At 48.8% G+C, this 16,150-nt stretch overlaps 1 protein-coding gene across 6 annotated transcripts in view; it reads left to right on the top strand.

The window, feature by feature from the left end:
* Positions 1–16,150, top strand: part of Fam234a (family with sequence similarity 234 member A) — a 34,404-nt gene that overhangs the window by 15,233 nt on the left and 3,021 nt on the right. For 3 of the 6 annotated variants that reach the window (XM_006978843.4, XM_015997583.3, XM_042283735.2), the window contains exons 2-8: positions 4,697–4,804; positions 10,437–10,736; positions 13,655–13,771; positions 14,088–14,279; positions 15,011–15,141; positions 15,575–15,707; positions 15,960–16,089. In XM_006978843.4, the coding sequence (XP_006978905.2) occupies positions 10,469–10,736; positions 13,655–13,771; positions 14,088–14,279; positions 15,011–15,141; positions 15,575–15,707; positions 15,960–16,089 (971 nt within the window). In that variant the 5' untranslated portion in view covers positions 4,697–4,804; positions 10,437–10,468. Of the gene's footprint in view, positions 1–4,696; positions 4,805–8,223; positions 8,340–9,963; positions 10,051–10,436; positions 10,737–13,654; positions 13,772–14,087; positions 14,280–15,010; positions 15,142–15,574; positions 15,708–15,959; positions 16,090–16,150 lie in introns of those variants that run through there. The other 3 variants (XM_076578084.1, XM_076578085.1, XM_015997584.3) reach the window with 3 other exon arrangements.

Below are 16,150 nucleotides of genomic sequence, written 5' to 3' on the forward strand. Positions count from 1 at the left end.
CAAAGCACCGAGATAACACTTCATTATGTAGGGAAGCTAGGTGTTTCTGAAGATGCAGAAGAGTCACCATCATCTCAGGTACAAGGAGGACTTGACTTTCTGCCAGGTTTCTTAATTCTACCTGTTGCCAGGGGACCTTTCCACTCAGCTTCCCTCCCTGTTTCTTTGGCTCTTCCCGTTGTTCCTGCTTGCAAGCCTAATCTCCCTTCAGGGCTGGAAATGGCACCTGAAGCCCCTTCCATAGACCTTAGCCCTCTGAGTGAATTTTTGAGGCAGGCTCTCTCATTCTTGTTCTGGATGGCTCCAAACTTCTCCAGCAATCCTCCTGCCTCAGCCTCCTGAGGAGCTCTGACTACTGTGGTAGATGCCTTTGTGTTTGCCAAAATAAAAGTATTTTTCTAATTCTCTAGTTCCGCTTCCCTCTTTTGGTTAAGTCCCCTCTTCCTGATGAGAAGGCATCTGTATTAGTCGGGGTTCTCTAGAGTGTCAACGTATGGAATGAAATCTATAAAGGGGATTTATTGAATGACTTACAGGCTGCAGCGCAGCTAATCCAACAACGGCTGGCTGTGAATGGAAAGTCCGAGAACCCAGCAGTAGCTCAGTCCACAAGGCTGGGTGTCTCAGCTGGAGTCCTGAAGAAGCAGGCTCCAGTGCCAGTGAAGGAATGGATGTGCTGACAAGGCGCGGGCAAGCAGGCCAGGAGAAAACCGTCCTTCTTCTTCCATGTCCTTATGTAGACGTCCAGCAGAGGGTGTGGCTCATAATAAAGGTGTATCTCTGGCCTTAAATCCGGATCAAAGGTGTGTGTCTTCCTACCTCAAAGATCCAGACATGAAGTGGATTCACCCACTTCGAACCAAGCAGAAAATCTCTTCCAGGGGTGCCCTCCATTTCTGGATTGTAGTTCACTCTAGATCTAGTCAACTTGACAACCAAGAGTAGCCATCACAGCATCTTTAGTGCTAAAAAGGAAGAAGACGACTAAATAAATAAACAGAAGTTACTCAACTCAACAAGGCCTAGTAGTGAGTACCTGTTATCCCAAGTACCTTTAATCCCAGGAGAGGCAGAGCCTGGCAGATCTCTGTGGGTTCCAGGCCAGCCTGGGCTACAGAGAGAGACCCTATGTTTTACACATATCACAAATCTCTCTCTCTCTCTCTCTCTCTCTCTCCTCTCTCTCTGTCTCCATCTCTCTCTCTCTCACACATACACACATTCACATTTAATCTCTTTGGAGTTTATGGTGATTGGTGTTGGGATTTTATTGAAGACTTTTATTTGTTTGTTTTCTGAGTCAGGATCACATCTAGGTAGCCTAGGCTGGCCTCTGCTCAATTGTAGTGGGGCTGACTTTGAAGTCCTTATCCTCCTGTCTTTACCTTCCAGGTGCTGGGATTATAGGTGTGGACCACACCCAACTTGACTGAAAATTTTTGTTTGGTTGGTTTTTTTGTTTTGTTTTTTCGAGACAGGGTTTCTCTGTGTAGTTTTGGTGCCTGTACTGGATCTCACTCTGTAGCCCAGGCTGGCCTTGAACTCACAGAGATCCACCTGGCTCTGCCTCCCAAGTGCTGGGATTAAAGGCGTGCGCTGCCGCCGCCATCATCACCACCACCACCACACAGCCTTTGACTGACAATTTTTAAACTAATTTTTCACATGCTCTTTTGTATCCTCACTCGGTCTGTTCTTCATAAGCATCTTAGTAACTGTTTTCACACTTTCAGAAACCCTTGCTTCTCCACTTAGAATGGTGGCATCCCAAACATGCCACTCCCAGCTGGTTCCTCTCAGGTCCTCTGCGGCCCTCCTCAGGGCTGCTTTGGGCCTGCTGGCCTGGGCTCCTCCAGACAGCCCAGCACCCATGCAGAACTGGGGCTTGTTTGATCAAGTCATGTTAGCTGCGTTGCTTTGCTTCTAACCGTGGAGGCTGGCTTTTTTAATCACTTGTCTAATATCATTCTTCCCTGTGCATGAGAGCATAAGCCCCCAAGGACTGGAGAGATGGCTTAGCAGGTAAAGGTATATACTGGTCTAATGACCTGAGTTTAGTCCCCTCAACCTTCAAGATACAAGGCAAGAACTGACTCCCACACATTGTTCCCTGACCTTCACATGTGCCCCGATGACATGTGGTACTAGCCTGGTACTCAGGAGCATTCAGAGTGTCCACTTGCTACTTCTACGTCAGTGGCGGAGATGGCAGCCTCTGTGCACAGTGTTTTTTCTTTCACTGGGCTCTCCAAATCAACAGACAGATGACTTGCCAGCGGAGTGACGCACACCGGTACTCCTGGTGCTTGGGAGGCAAAACCAGGAAGATCACAAGTTTCAAGCCAGCCCGGGCTGCATAGTGAGATCCTGTCTCAATCCAAAACCAACCAAACCAAACAAAATGCCCAGGCATAGTGGTATACACCTGTACTCCCAATGCTAGAGTTGGAGGCCATCTTTGATCACATGGTGAGTTTGAGGCCATCCTGGGCTACAAGAAGCCATGTCTCAAAACAGCAACAAAAACCAGCCACAGAAAATAGTAGTGCTCCATTCCTGCCGACGACGTCCCATTTGGTGTGATTTCGTACAGTAAATCATGAAGGGTATGAACTGTTTACCACTCCCAGGGGGATGAAATGGCTGTGAGGAGCGCTCTTGCTGCTCAGCTGATTGACCTGAATTCAGTCCTGCTGGGAACGAGCATGAATGAAAGAGAGAACCAACTCCTGCAAGTTGTCCTTGGAACTCACACACGGGGCACGTACATGTGCACCCACAATGAATGAATGAACAACTAAGCATAATAATAGGTTACCATTCCTTTAATTTTGAGAAATCATCTTTGTAGCGTAGCTGCTCTGCTCATTTTGACTTTTCCTTGTGCCCCAGGCCAGCTTTTGTTTGCCTGGCCACATTTATAGAGTAGCTTTTCTGGAGATGTGCTTACCAGTGCAGAGGACAGGAAGAAGCTGGTACAAGCTTCCGCTCCTAAGATTTGCCCCTTTTGGCCTTCCAAAGGTTGTATTAAATGTATTTATTACTGTTTTGTTTTGTTTTGGAAACAGGGTGCATGTAACCCAGCCTGGCCTCAAACCTAACATGTAGCTAAAGGTGACCGTGAGTTCTGCTCTCCTTTCCTCTACCTCCCAAGTGCTAGATTATAGGAGTGTGCCACCATGTCCACATATTAGTGATGTTTTAAAAGATTGATCGTATTTCTGTGCATGTGTCTGTGTATATATATACATATGTGAATGTGTGAACACATGCATGTAGATGCAGATGGAGGCCAGGAGAGAGTCAACTCCAGGGAGCTGGACTTATAGGCAACATGATCCACCCACTGTGGGCGCTCAGATCCGAACTCAGTCCTCAGGATTGAATAGCAGCACTTTTAAGTGCTGAACCCCTTATGCCAGTTTCAAAAATGAAAATAAATAAATAAATAGAAGCCAAGCTATACTGATAGTGTTTTGTTTTGTTTTTTCAAGACAGGGTTTCTCTGTGTAACAGTCCTGGCTGGCCTGGAACTCACTAAGGTCCACCTGCTTCTGCCTCCCAAGTGCTGGGTTTAAAGGCCTGCGCCGCCACCGCCCGGCTACTGATAGTGTTTTGCATGGTCCTTTGCTCTTAGCTTGAGGTGTCCATGTGGTTTAGGAATTCGAGGATGGTTAAGAAAAGGAGGACAGGAGCTGGGGATGTAGCGCAGGTGACAGAGCACACACCCAGCAGACATGAATCCTGGGCTAGACCTCTAACTGCATAGACTGCACATGGTAGCCCACTCCTGTGTTCCCAGCACTTGGTGAATGGGTGCAGGAAGATAAGTTCAAGGTCACCTCTGGCTACATAGTGAGTTCAAGACCACCCTGGGCTATGTGAGACTTTGTCTCAAAAAAAAAAACAAAACAAAAAAACAAACCAAAAGAATGCCAGATGTGGTGGCACCTGCCTTTAACCCAGCACCCAGAAGGCAATGGTAGATGGATCTCTGTGAGTTTGAGGCCAGCCTGGCCTATATAATGATATTCAGGCCAGTCAAGATTTCACAGTGAGACCCTGTCTCAAAACTACCACCAACTCCAAAAAAAAAAAAGATAAAGGAAAAGAGAGACAATGCTGTAGCTCAGTGTTTGAGTGCCATGGCTAGTTGTATCACACACACACACACACACACACACACACACACACACACACACACACACACACGGGAACAATATAGTTTAGTAGCTTGAGAACTGTACTTAGATCAACTGAATTTCCTGAGAATTGCCAAAAAGAAGAACCCCAGATGCACCTTTGGTGAGCTGATTCAGGGAAGTGTTCTCTTTCTTTGCGCACCTCTCCTGGTTGTCAGTAAGGAGCTGAGTTTCCACTTTGGAGTGAGGAGAGCTGTAGCCATCCTCCGGTTGGATGAACTATGGTAGTGAAATTAGTAGTGGCTAATGGGTGTGGACAAACAAGGGCAGGTTCTCCACAGTCCTCCATCTGGCTGCTCCTGGGAATCTCTAGAAGAACATTAATCATGATCCTGACTCAGACCCAGCCTGAGGGGCAATTATTAGACAGTATGGGGTGTGGGATCAGGATTGTGTAAGAATCCCAGTGGCTCTAGTGTGGATAGCTGTGGCAGGACTGGCTGCTGTCATTGGTGACCTGAAATGCATTTACTGAAGGCTTTATAACCCCTTAGGTCTGCTTGGGCTTTTGGAGACGAAGACCCTTCAAGACCAATGATCAGATGCCCCAGCAGCTGGCCAGAAGCTTCTATTGAACAGGCCCTCAGGTGCACTGACATCAGGTAGGTCTGGGAAATGTGGACCTTAAGGACAGATGGGCCATGTTTTCAAACTCCTAGGACCCTGCCTGGTGCCCAATCTGTGAAGGTTTTTGTTGTTGTTTTTGAGACAGGGTCTTGTTCTGGAGCTCAGTCTGGCCTTCTCCCAGGGCAGTCCTCCAACCTCTGCCTCCCAAATGCCCGTGTCACAGGTGTGAGCCACCATGCCTGACCTGGAATGTGGAGCTTTCGGTGCTTGCCTGCAAGGCACCAAAAGATGCTCTGGCTTCTGACGGGTGATGATGGCGGCCAGGCTCAGGCTGCAGTTTCCTGCCTGGAGTGTAAGACTTCTGGAGCTTTAAAGATAGACTCTAAAATGTTAGCTTCTCATTCGGTGCTTCTTGCTTTGCCAAGAACAATCATGCTTTAAACATTTCAGACGTCCCTTCCTTGTGTTTGTGGTGCTGGACTTGATGAAGCTTGGCTTTTCTCCAGGCCCTGACCTCCCCCGGGGACCTTGCTGTTAACACCCCCCCCCCACACACACACCCTCCCCCCCCACCCCCGCCAGGTGCATTTGCTGACTTTTCCCCTGGTTATCTTTTCCACACAGCCCTGCTGTGCCGCCCCACCTGGCTCAGGTGCTTGGGCTTAATGAGGTGCCTGGCATGACTCAGTGTTTGATTTTCCTTGTGTCCAACTCATTACCTTTGATAGGAATACCTCTTCTGACCTTCGAGAAGTGAGAACTCATGGCTCGGTACTCAAGAGAATATACACAGATTTTGCTTATGGCAAAAAAAAAAAATAACAATGTCTCGTGACTGTAGCCCCGAACTGAGGAGGGTGTGAGCCCAAGGCCAGCCTGAGTTGCATAGTTAGACCCTACCTCAAAAAGCAAAAACAAAGGGCTGGAGAGATGGCTCAGTGGTTAAGAACACCGACTGCTTTTCCAGAGGACTGGGGTTCAATTCCCAGCACCCACATGGCAGCTAACAACTGTTTATAACTCCAAAATCTGACACCTTCACACACATGCAGGCAAAATGCCAATGCATATAAAAACAACAGAAAAACATGGGCTGCAGAGGTGGCTTTATGTGAGTAGATTTAGTAGTATAAAATAATCATAAATATTTTTTATTATTTAGTATTATTTAGTAGTAGTAGCAGTAAGGCAGTGCTACTGTGGGCCAGGTTCTGTAGAATCTCTCTCTTTTTTTTAAAGATTTATTTATTTATTATGTATACAGTGTTCTGTACTGCATGTGTGCCTGCAGGCCAGAAGAGGGCACCAGATCTCATGATATAAGGCTGTGAGCCACCATGTGGTTGCTGGGAATTGAACTCAGGATGTCTGCGAGAGCAGCCAGTGCTCTTAACCTCTGAGCCACTTCTCCAGCCCCCTGTGGCATCATCTCTTTATATGCATGATAACTTAATCTTCAGTCTTCTAAGATACATACCTGACACACATGTTATCCTAGCACTGGGAGGTAGACAAAGCAGGTTCAGGAGTTCAAGGTCACCCTTAACTATTTAACAGTTTGAACCTAACCAACACCATTTAATATGCTGTTTCAGAGAAAATAAGCAAACATTTTTATTGTCTTCTAAAGTAGATGTGCCTCTTTTACTAGTAAGGAAGCTTAGTCAGTTCAGACCATTATCCCAGGTCACACATGCTTAGGAGCAAGACTGTACCTCCAGAACATACTTTCACTTAAGATTTTGTTTGTTTGTTTGTCCCAAACAGGGTTTCTCTGTGTATCCCTGGCTGTCCTGTAAATAGTTCTGTAGACCAGGCTGGTCTCGAACTCAGAGATCCACCTGCCTCTGTCTCTTGAATGTGTGCACCACCATTTTAAATTGGCACTGGGGAGGCACAGACAGGTGGAGCTCTATGAGTTCAGGGTAAACCTAGTCTCCCATAATAAGTTCCTAGCCAGCCAGAACCTGTAAGAACCTGTCTCAAAAAAAAAAAAAAAAAAAAAAGTTTCTTTGAAATTGGAGTCTAGATCTTATGTGGCAGACTTTTCCTGGGGAGACGTCCACTCACCCATGACAGAACAAAGTCCAACTTGATGAATCGATGAATTTTTATCGGGGTTACTGAAGTCTCCGTACCCGGGTAGTGAGGACCTCCGCCGAAGTCAGGTCAGGCCAAATTAGTAAGGCAGGCTTAACCTGAGCAGGACCGGGTGAGCCGGGGGAGGGCGGAACCACGAGGAGACCAGAGGTGAAGTCTATGAGCCAGACCTCAAATACCCTCCAGGGGTGGAGCCAGTGCTTGGTGGGCTTTTTCAGGGGCGGGGCCGGGGAGAGAAGGGGGGGCCGAGGTGGGGCTTCCACCTAAACCTCCCAGACAAGAATGTGGGTGAGGGGGTTGGGGATTTAGCTCAGTGGTAGAGCGCTGGCCTAGCAAGCACAAGGTCCTCAGCTCCAAAAAAAAAAGAATGTGGGCGAGGGGTCACTTAAGGGAGCAGAGACGCCCTGAAAGCAGCTGGAAGCTCCCTAGCAGGCCGCCTCCCAGGGGCTGTTTACTCTTTCTGTAAAGCTGGCAAGGGTCCTTCCAGAATCTTTCAGGGTTCCACTCTGCCTCCTACTCCCTCCTGGAGAGACTGTTTCAATTCAGAGAAAACTGCCTTACCACAGATCTCTTGGGAGTCCATTTGTGAGAACGTTGGCTGCATCAGCCTTTCACACCCCCTTTCCCATCTGTGTGCCTGACATATGAGCAGGAGGGGCTTGGTTAATGAATAGTAGCACATGACTCTGGTGTCCTCAGTTCTGGTCACCAGGTGCCCTGGTGAAGCACTGTGTGTTAGAGGAAGAACGTACCGGCTGCTGATTTTGTATGAGTTTTTGCCTTTTCCTGTTGTTTAGAAGTCGTCTTAAATAGCGGGTGTTGGTGGACACTCCACACATTGACGTCGTTCTTCTTGGGCTGGTGGTCCACAGTGGCAACTGTCACCAAGTGCCTAAGAATCAGAACACAAACTGAGCATGGTGGGGAACGCCACCTGTAATCCCAGCCTTTGGGAGGCGGAGGCAGGCAGCTCTCCGTAAACTCAAGGCCAGTCTGGTCTACCTAAGTGAGGTTCAGAGCTGCATTTGGAGACTGTAGGTTATTGCTGTGACAGACCTGACCAAGTTGTTTTTGGAAGGATTGTGGAAGGCCTTTGGAACCTTGGGCTAGAACAGCCATTGAGTGTTGAGAGCTCAGTGGGATGTTCTGTGGGAGCCTGGAAGATAAGAGTGTTGAGAGCAGTGCGGATGATGGAGGCCTGGCCTGTGAAGTTTCAGAGGGAAGCAGAGACTTGCGTGTGAAGACTCTGTGGTGTCTGGTCAGCTGGGGCTGAGAAACTGGAGCTGTGATTACCAAGAGACCAGAAGCACTAAAATGAAATCTTTGTTTTACTGGGACAATTGATGCTGGCCAGCTGGAGCTGAGAAACTGGTGGTGATTAAGAAGAGACCAGCATCACTGATGTGAAGTTTTCTGGAAAGTGTTACCTCAGAGTTAGCACACAGAAGCTGTGTTCCAGAGGCACCCAAGGTTGTACCTCATGCTGACTTGGTTATGTTAAGAGTCACTGAAGACTTAGTGCTTGGGAGGCAGAAGCAGGCGGATCTCTCAGTTCAAGGTCAGCCTCGGCTACAGAGTGAGTTCCAGGACAGCCAGGACGATTACACAGAGAAACCCTGTCTCAGGGGGGGAAAAAGAAGAAAGCTACTGAGGCAGTACAGGTTTTGAAGGCATGACGGGGTCATGGAGGGCAGCTGAGGCTTGGCACTGTGAGAGGCCAGGAGAGGCCGCTGGTGAAGGCGCAGCCTCCGTAGTAGTTAAAGGCCCAGGACTGAAGGGTCATGCAGAGAAGGTGAGGCCTGGCACCATGAAAAGAGCCCAGAAGAGGCTATTGGTAAAAGTGCAGCCCAGTTGCCACAGAAGACCCCAGCATTTTGGAGATGCCAGTACCATGTGTGACCACCAAGAACCCTCCAGAACAGCAGCAGCAGTGGAGTGGAGCCTGCCCAAGCTTAGAAGACAATCTGTGAGCGCTGTAGAGGGTGGAGCCAGAGAAGTGACCCAAGCCCTTTGGAGGAGCCCAGAACAGTGGTTCTCAGTTTTCACAGGGGTCACATATCAGTTATCCTACATATCAGATATTTATATTATGATTTATAACAGCAGCAAAATTACAGTTATGAAGTAGCAGCAAAAATGATTTATGGTTGAGGTCACCATGACGTGAGGAACTGTATTAAAGGCTTGCAGCTTTAGGAAGGTTGAGGACCCACTGGCTTAGAAGATCATGAGTGGATCCCAGATATTGGACGTTGAGTTATTTATACACTATTGGGAATTTAGCTTTACTTTGTTCAGATTGTGACTGTGCCCTGGTTCTTCCCTTTTTTTGTTTTGTTTTTCAAGACAGGGTTTCTCTGTGTAGCCCTGGCTGTCCTGGATCTCACTCTGTAGACCAGGCTGGCCTCAAACTCACAGAGATCCACCTGCCTCTGCCTCCCAACTGCTGGGATTAAAGGCATGGGCCACCACCGCCCAGCTGAGGTTGGATATTTTTAAAGAGACAACTTTTAAAATGTTTGAATTTGTAAAGCTGTGGGGCTTTTTAAGTTTATAAAATGTCTTATATTGTCATGTTTTTATTAATGTGTAATTTTGGGGGGATGAAAAAGAAAAGAAAGGTTGTGACTTAACAGTGATGTGTTTGTGTGTCAAGTTGACAAGGGATCACCTGGCTAGTTTATGTCAACTTGACAAAAGCTAGAGTCACTGGAGAGGAGGGAGCCTCTATTAAGAAAATGCCTCCATAAGATCAGGCTGTAGGCAAGCCTGTGGGGCATTTTCTTAATTAGTGATTGATGGGGGAGGGCCCAGCCATTGTGGGCAGGGGCATTGCTGGGCTGGGTCGTGGGTTCTATAAGAAAGCAGGCTGGGGCTGGAGAGATGGCTCAGAGGTTAAGAGCACCGACTGCTCTTCCAGAGGTCCTGAGTTCAATTCCCAGCACCCACATGGTGGCTCACAACCATCTGTAATGAGATCTGGCACCCTCTTCTGTATAGATAATAAATAAATAATTCTTTTAAAAAAAGAAAAAAAGAAAAAAAAAGAAAGCAGGTTGAGCAAGCCATGATGAGGAAACCAGTTAGCAGTACCCTCCTTGGCCTCTGCATCGGCTCCTGCGTCCAGGTGCTGGCCCTGTTTGAGTTCCTGTCCTGACTTCTCTCGATAATGGACTACAATGTGAAAGTGTAAGCCGAATAAACCTGTCCTCCCCAAGCTACTTTGGTCATGGAGTTTCATCACAGCAATAGCAGCCCTAAGACAGAGGTCTTATCTCAAAACAAAGAACAATGCAGGATCGATGAGGCGGCTCGGAGAGTAGAGAGGTTGTGCAAGCCTGATACCCTGAGTTTAGTCGCCTGGATCCCATTAAGGGAGAAGAGAACTGACTCCACACTTGTCCTCTGACCCTACATGTGCTGGGGCATGTATGCATTCAGACACGTACAATGAGGATAGCTAGTTAAGGATTTGTTTTATGTTGTCAGAAAGAAAGAAAAGAAAGCAATATGATTTGCATATGCAACAGCTCACTGCTGACCTTACCCGTTTCTTATCCTGTGCAGTGACCATAATTAAGCTCTGGAATGAGCTCAGAATGACGGATAACAAGGATTTAGAAGCTGAAATCCACCCCTTGAAGAATGAGGACAGAAAGTCACAGGAAAACCTGGGGAACCAATCGAAGGATGAAGAGAACTTGAAGAGCAAGCCTCTGCAGTCCAGACTGTCCCGATGCCGCACGGTGGCGTTCTTCCTTTCCTTGTTTATCTGTCTCTTTGTGGTGTTTGTCGTCTCTTTCATCATCCCATGTCCAGACCGACCTTTGTCTCAGGGAATGTGGAGGCTTGACTACAACACTGCAGGTGAGCCCAGGAGGGTCCCAGAGGCCTCTGGGGCAGGACTGTTACCTACGGGAGTCTGGTGGTCTTTGACAGTCAGCCCTGAGTGGCTGCCGGGTTTACCTCAGAACTTGGAGATTTCAGGAGCCTTTTGGAACTGGAAGGACTGCTCTGGTAAGAGAGCAAAAGCAGACTTGTAGGCTACTAAATGGAAACAGTTCAGTGAAACACACCAACTGCCCGAGAGGTTAGCGAAGGCCCGTCAGCTGAGGGGAACTGCGCAGCAGATGTGGAGGCGCCCAGAGGTGTCCCGGTGGGAAAGCCAAACCAAGCCACACGTTATTTCTGTCCCAGGAAATTAACCTTTATGAAAAGCAACTGGAAAGCCTTTCCTTTTTTAATTAGATTTATTATTTTTCTATTTAGAGACAAGTTCTCACTTACCTCAGGATGACACACTGTGTAGCTGGGCTGGTCTTGAACTCCTGAATCACACCCCAGCTGCTAGCATTACAGGAGTGTGCCACCCCACCTGGTTTCATGTGGCACAGGAGAAGTCTACCACCTGAGCTACATCCCCAGTTCCCCAAGTCTTGTTTTCTTTTTTTTAAAGATTTATTTATTTGTGTTCATGAGTGCTCTGTCTTCTGTTAGGTCTGCACACCAGAAGAGGGCACCAGATCTCATTACAGATGGTTGGGAGCCACCATGTGGTTGCTGGGAATTGAACCTAGGTCCTCTGGAAGAGCAGCCAGTGCTCTTAACCGCTAAGCCATCTATCTCTCCAGCCCAAGTCTTGTTCTTTCTTTCCTTTTTTTTTTTTTTTTTTTTTTGTTTGTTTGTTTCTCAAGACAGGGTTTCTCACTTTCCTTTTGTTGTAAAGGGACTTTGGAAATGAATTAAGTTCCGGTTTATTGCTCCTACCGTCAGTGCTAGGGTTCCTGTCTGCCGACACTTACTTCCATTTTTGCTTCCCAAGCATCCGTCCAGATGGGTTGGAGGTGATGTGTCCATATGGTCCATCTGCTTGTTTGTTTTGGTCACTGTGCCTGACGATGTAGTGCCAGGGAGTGAACCCTGGGCTGCATGTGTGCCAGGCAAAGACTGACAACCTGGCTGTATCTCCAGCTATTTGTTTGTTTGTTTGTTTGTTTGTTTGTTTTGGAGCTGAGGATCGAACCCAGGGTCTAGGCAAGCACTCTACCACTGAGCTAAGTCCCCATCCCTGCTATTTGGTTTTTGTTTGATTTTTTTTTTATGAGGTTTAAATTTTTCTTTCAGATTTGCTTTATGTATATGGGTGTTTTGCTTGCAGGTGTGTGTGCATACACATGCATGCCTGGTGCTCATGCAGATTAGAAGAGGACATTGGCTGGGCGGTGGTGGCACCTGGAGGCAGAGGCAGGCAAATCTCTGTGAGTTCGAGGCCAGCCTGGTCTACATAGCGAGTTCCAGGAAAGGCGCAAAGCTACACAGAGAACCCTGTCTAAAAAACAAAAACAAACAAACAAACAAAAAAAAAAAACAAACAGCAACAGTAACAAAAAAGAAAAGGACATTGGAGCCCCTGGAACTAGAGTCACAGACACAGTTGTGAGCTACCATGTGGGTGCTAGGAATTGAACCCGGGTCCTCGGGAAGAGCAGCCAGTGTACTTGCTCCAGACATTGCTTTTTAGACAGGCTCTGGCTGTGGAACTGTTGCTGGCCTGGAATCTACTGTGTTGCCCAGGCTGGCCTCAGACTTGTTATGTAGCTGCGGCTGTGAACTCATCCTAAGCCTCCTGCTCCCAGTTCTGGTGTCCAGTGATGCTGAAGTCTTCTCATGTGTCTGCTCATCACTTGTACATCTTAGGAGAGATGGCCCTGAAATCCTGTACCTGCTTTGTTTGTTTGCTTGTTTGTCCTGTTTTTGGGTTTTTTTTTTTTTTTTTGGTTTTTTCGAGACAGGGTTTCTCTGTGTAGCTTTGCGCCTTTCCTGGAGCTCACTTGGTAGCCCAGGCTGGCCTCGAACTCACAAAGATCCGCCTGGCTCTGCCTCCCGAGTGCTGGGATTAAAGGCGTGCGCCACCACGCCCGGCTTGTTTTTGGGTTTTTGAGACAGGGCTTCTCTGCATAGCCCCGGTTGTCCTGGAACTCGCTCTGTAGATCAGGCTGGCCTCAAACTCACAGAGGTCCACATACCATTACCTCCTGAGTGCTGGGATTAAAGGTGTGTGCCACCACACCTGGCCTGTATTTTATTTTTATTTATTTTTATTTTTTTAAAGATTTATTTATTTATTTATTCATTCATTCATTCATTCATTTATTATGTATACAGCATGTATGACTGCAGGCCAGAAGAGGGCACCAGATCTCATTACAGATGGTTGTGAGCCACCATGTGGTTGCTGGGAATTGAACTCAGGACCTCTGGAAGAACAGTCAGTGCTCTTAACCTCTGAGCCATCTCTCCAGCCCTGTATTTTATTTTTAATTGTGTCTAGGAGTCTGATCCATTTTGAGCTTTTGAATATGATAAATGTCCAACTTCATCCTCTCATAGTTTGGTTTTAAGCTTAGAGCTTCTCATTTGAGCCCTTGATGGAAGGAAATACTGGACCTTACAAGAATGGAATATGGCTGCCTCTTCTGAACAGATGTTCAAATTCATTTATTTATTTATTGTTTGTTTGTTTATTGAGACAAGGTCTTTCTTTGTAACCCTAGCTCTCCTGGAACTCTCTATGTAGATCAGGCTAGCCTCAAACTCACAGAGATCTGCATGCCTCTGAAGAAACTGCTTGTCCTAGTGATGAAGATCCTGCTATTATTGGGGGGAGCAGGGCACCTCACAGTGGCAAGTTATACAGTGGGAGCACCAAGCCACTCAGAGCATTCAACCCGACCTTCCCCAAGACAGATGGCCCCTGGAGCACAGTCTGTGACTTTCTTTTTCAGTCCCGTATGAATTTCTGGCTATGAGAGACGTAAACAGGGACAGGATCCAGGACGTTCTTTTTCTCTATAAAAACACCAACAGCAGTAACAATTTCACCAGATCCTGTGCCGATGAAGGTAATTCCTGTCTAACAAGGTGGTCCCCGTGGGAAGAGGGCTCTTTGTCCAGGCTCATCATCTCATTTGGGGCATACAAATGGAGGGAATTCAGGGAACCATCCCATCCTTTTTTCTTGTAATAGAATAGGCTAGATAATGCTCTCAGTTCCCTCGCTCCACCTGGGGCCAACACCAGTGTCCCGGGAGACTCGGGTCTATGGGGATACTAAAGGAAATGGGCTGAGTCATGTGGCTGAGGCACAGAGTAAGGGAGACAGGAGGTGGCAGGACATTATCTGAGACTGACCGAGTGGCTGCCACCCCTGCCTTCCAGGCCTTTCTGCTCCCTGTGCCTTTGTGGCTGCCGTGTCAGGGGCCAATGGCAGCGTGCTCTGGGAGAGGCCCGTAGCCCAGGATGTCGCCCTTGCGAAGTGCGCCGTGCCTCCACAGTCGGACAGTGAGGCGGCTTCTGCCTGTATCCTCGTGGGAAGTCTAGGCTCTTCCGTCGCCGTCAACTTATTCACAGGTCAGCCCTCTGGCAAAGGTCGGTGGTTCTCACTGGAGGGGTCAGCCCTGGCGCTCCCCTGGGGGCTGCTGGCTGGGTAGGCCAGTGGTAGCAGCTCCTGCAGCTGCTCCGCCATGGTGCCGCTGTGTCCTCGCTCCCCACGGTTTGCATCTTGCTATGGATGCTAACCGAGACCACTAGTGTCACCTGCTGTGGGGGAGCAGCCTGGGCTCCTGTGGCGTAGAGGGCTGGACTGAGCCTACTGATGGGCCTCTACTCCTAGAACAAGTCTCCGAGCCTTAATAGAACAGGCCAGAGGAAGAAAGGCACGCCCACGCAGTTTCCATGACAGTTTCAGGGATCACGCTTGTGTGGCGAGTGCTGTAACCATCAAGCCATCTCCCTGCTCTCGCTGATGTTGCAGTTTTTTTGCAAGGGAGTACCATACAGCCCAGACTGACCGGGAACTTATGTAGCCCAGGCTGGCCCCCCACTCGCAGCAAGCCTCCTGTGTGCTCCTCCCAAATGCTGAGATCACAGGCACGAGCCGTTGGGCCAGCTGCTTTGTGAAGAGACCGTCGTCTGGCGTCTTCTCACTCGGGTGTACTGTGCTTGTTCGCCGACATTTCAGGCCACTTGTACACACTCCTGTGTCTTAGTGGCCTCAGGGTCCCAAGGATGGGCGCCCTCACGTGCGTCTACCATTTGTCTGTCAAGAAGGGGATTTGGAGCCACTGTGTGTTTGGTTTTAGGGGAAACCCTGTGGAGCCACTCCAGCAGTTTAGGCGGGAACGCTTCCATCTTGAGCCCTCTGCTCCAGGTGCCCGACATCGATGGTGACGGTGCCCCAGACCTACTGATCCTCGCCCGGGAGGGCCAGGAGGTGATCAGCGTAGTTCTCAAGTACCCACTTACCTCATAGCCCCCCTTCCCTTCTTCCTCATCCACTTCTCCCGAGAGAGAATTTTTGTGGCCACCCAGCAAGGGTTCTCCCAGGGCTCTACGCTGAGGTCCACACACGCAACATCCTGGGAGGCTCCATCTCTACAGGAGCTTGCTGGCTTTTCCCATGAGTGGCAGAATGTACATGGCGTATGTGTGGGTTGGCGTGAGCCTGCAGCTACCATGGCCTCCAGCTACCATGCCTCCCGGGCAGGCTGGGCAACACATGCTCCCTGTTGGTCACTCTCCTCAAAGTACATTTCCCCTAGACCCAAAGAGTGTTGACCACCCTCTCCCCTGCAACTCCCTGGAGGTCCCCTTGCCCTCCCGCAGAGCTGGGCCTGTCGCTTCCCTACTGCCCTTTGTCACTACAGGTCAGCGGGGCCATCTATTCAGGCAGCACCGGGGACCAGATCGGCCACAGAGGCAGCCTTGGTGTGGATGGAGACGGTGGCGCCCTCCTCCATGTGACCAGAACGGGTGCTCACTATATTCTCCTGCCGTGTGGTATGTTGGGTGCCACGTTCTTGGGATGGGCTTCTCTCCTGAAGTGATGCTAGGCAGAACACTGGATGCTGGGCATGAGGAGAAATTGGGTGACTGGCCACCTTGGGGCCACTCCTGTTCATGAGCTGACACCTAGTCAACAATCAGGAAGCCCAAGGGCTGGGCCGGGTGTGGCACAACGTGGTTCCAGCCGTGGGACTGATGGGCGCTCCTGGTCCCCATGGTGACAGTGTCCTTCTGTGTTTGGAATAGCAAGCGCCCTCTGCGGCTTCTCTGTGAAGGGTCTCTATGAGAGATTTACTGGGAGAGATGGCCAGTTTAAGGAAGACTCCTACTGGGAAAACCTGCTCAATAGCTCTGCTCACCGGAGGCTTCTGCACAGGTTTGTCTGACACACGGGCCTCAGTTAGGGACAACCTCGTGCGGAGCACAGGACAGCCAGA

Source organism: Peromyscus maniculatus, chromosome 8, assembly GCF_049852395.1.
Source record: "Peromyscus maniculatus bairdii isolate BWxNUB_F1_BW_parent chromosome 8, HU_Pman_BW_mat_3.1, whole genome shotgun sequence".
In the NCBI taxonomy this organism is placed as follows: Eukaryota; Metazoa; Chordata; class Mammalia; order Rodentia; family Cricetidae; genus Peromyscus; species Peromyscus maniculatus.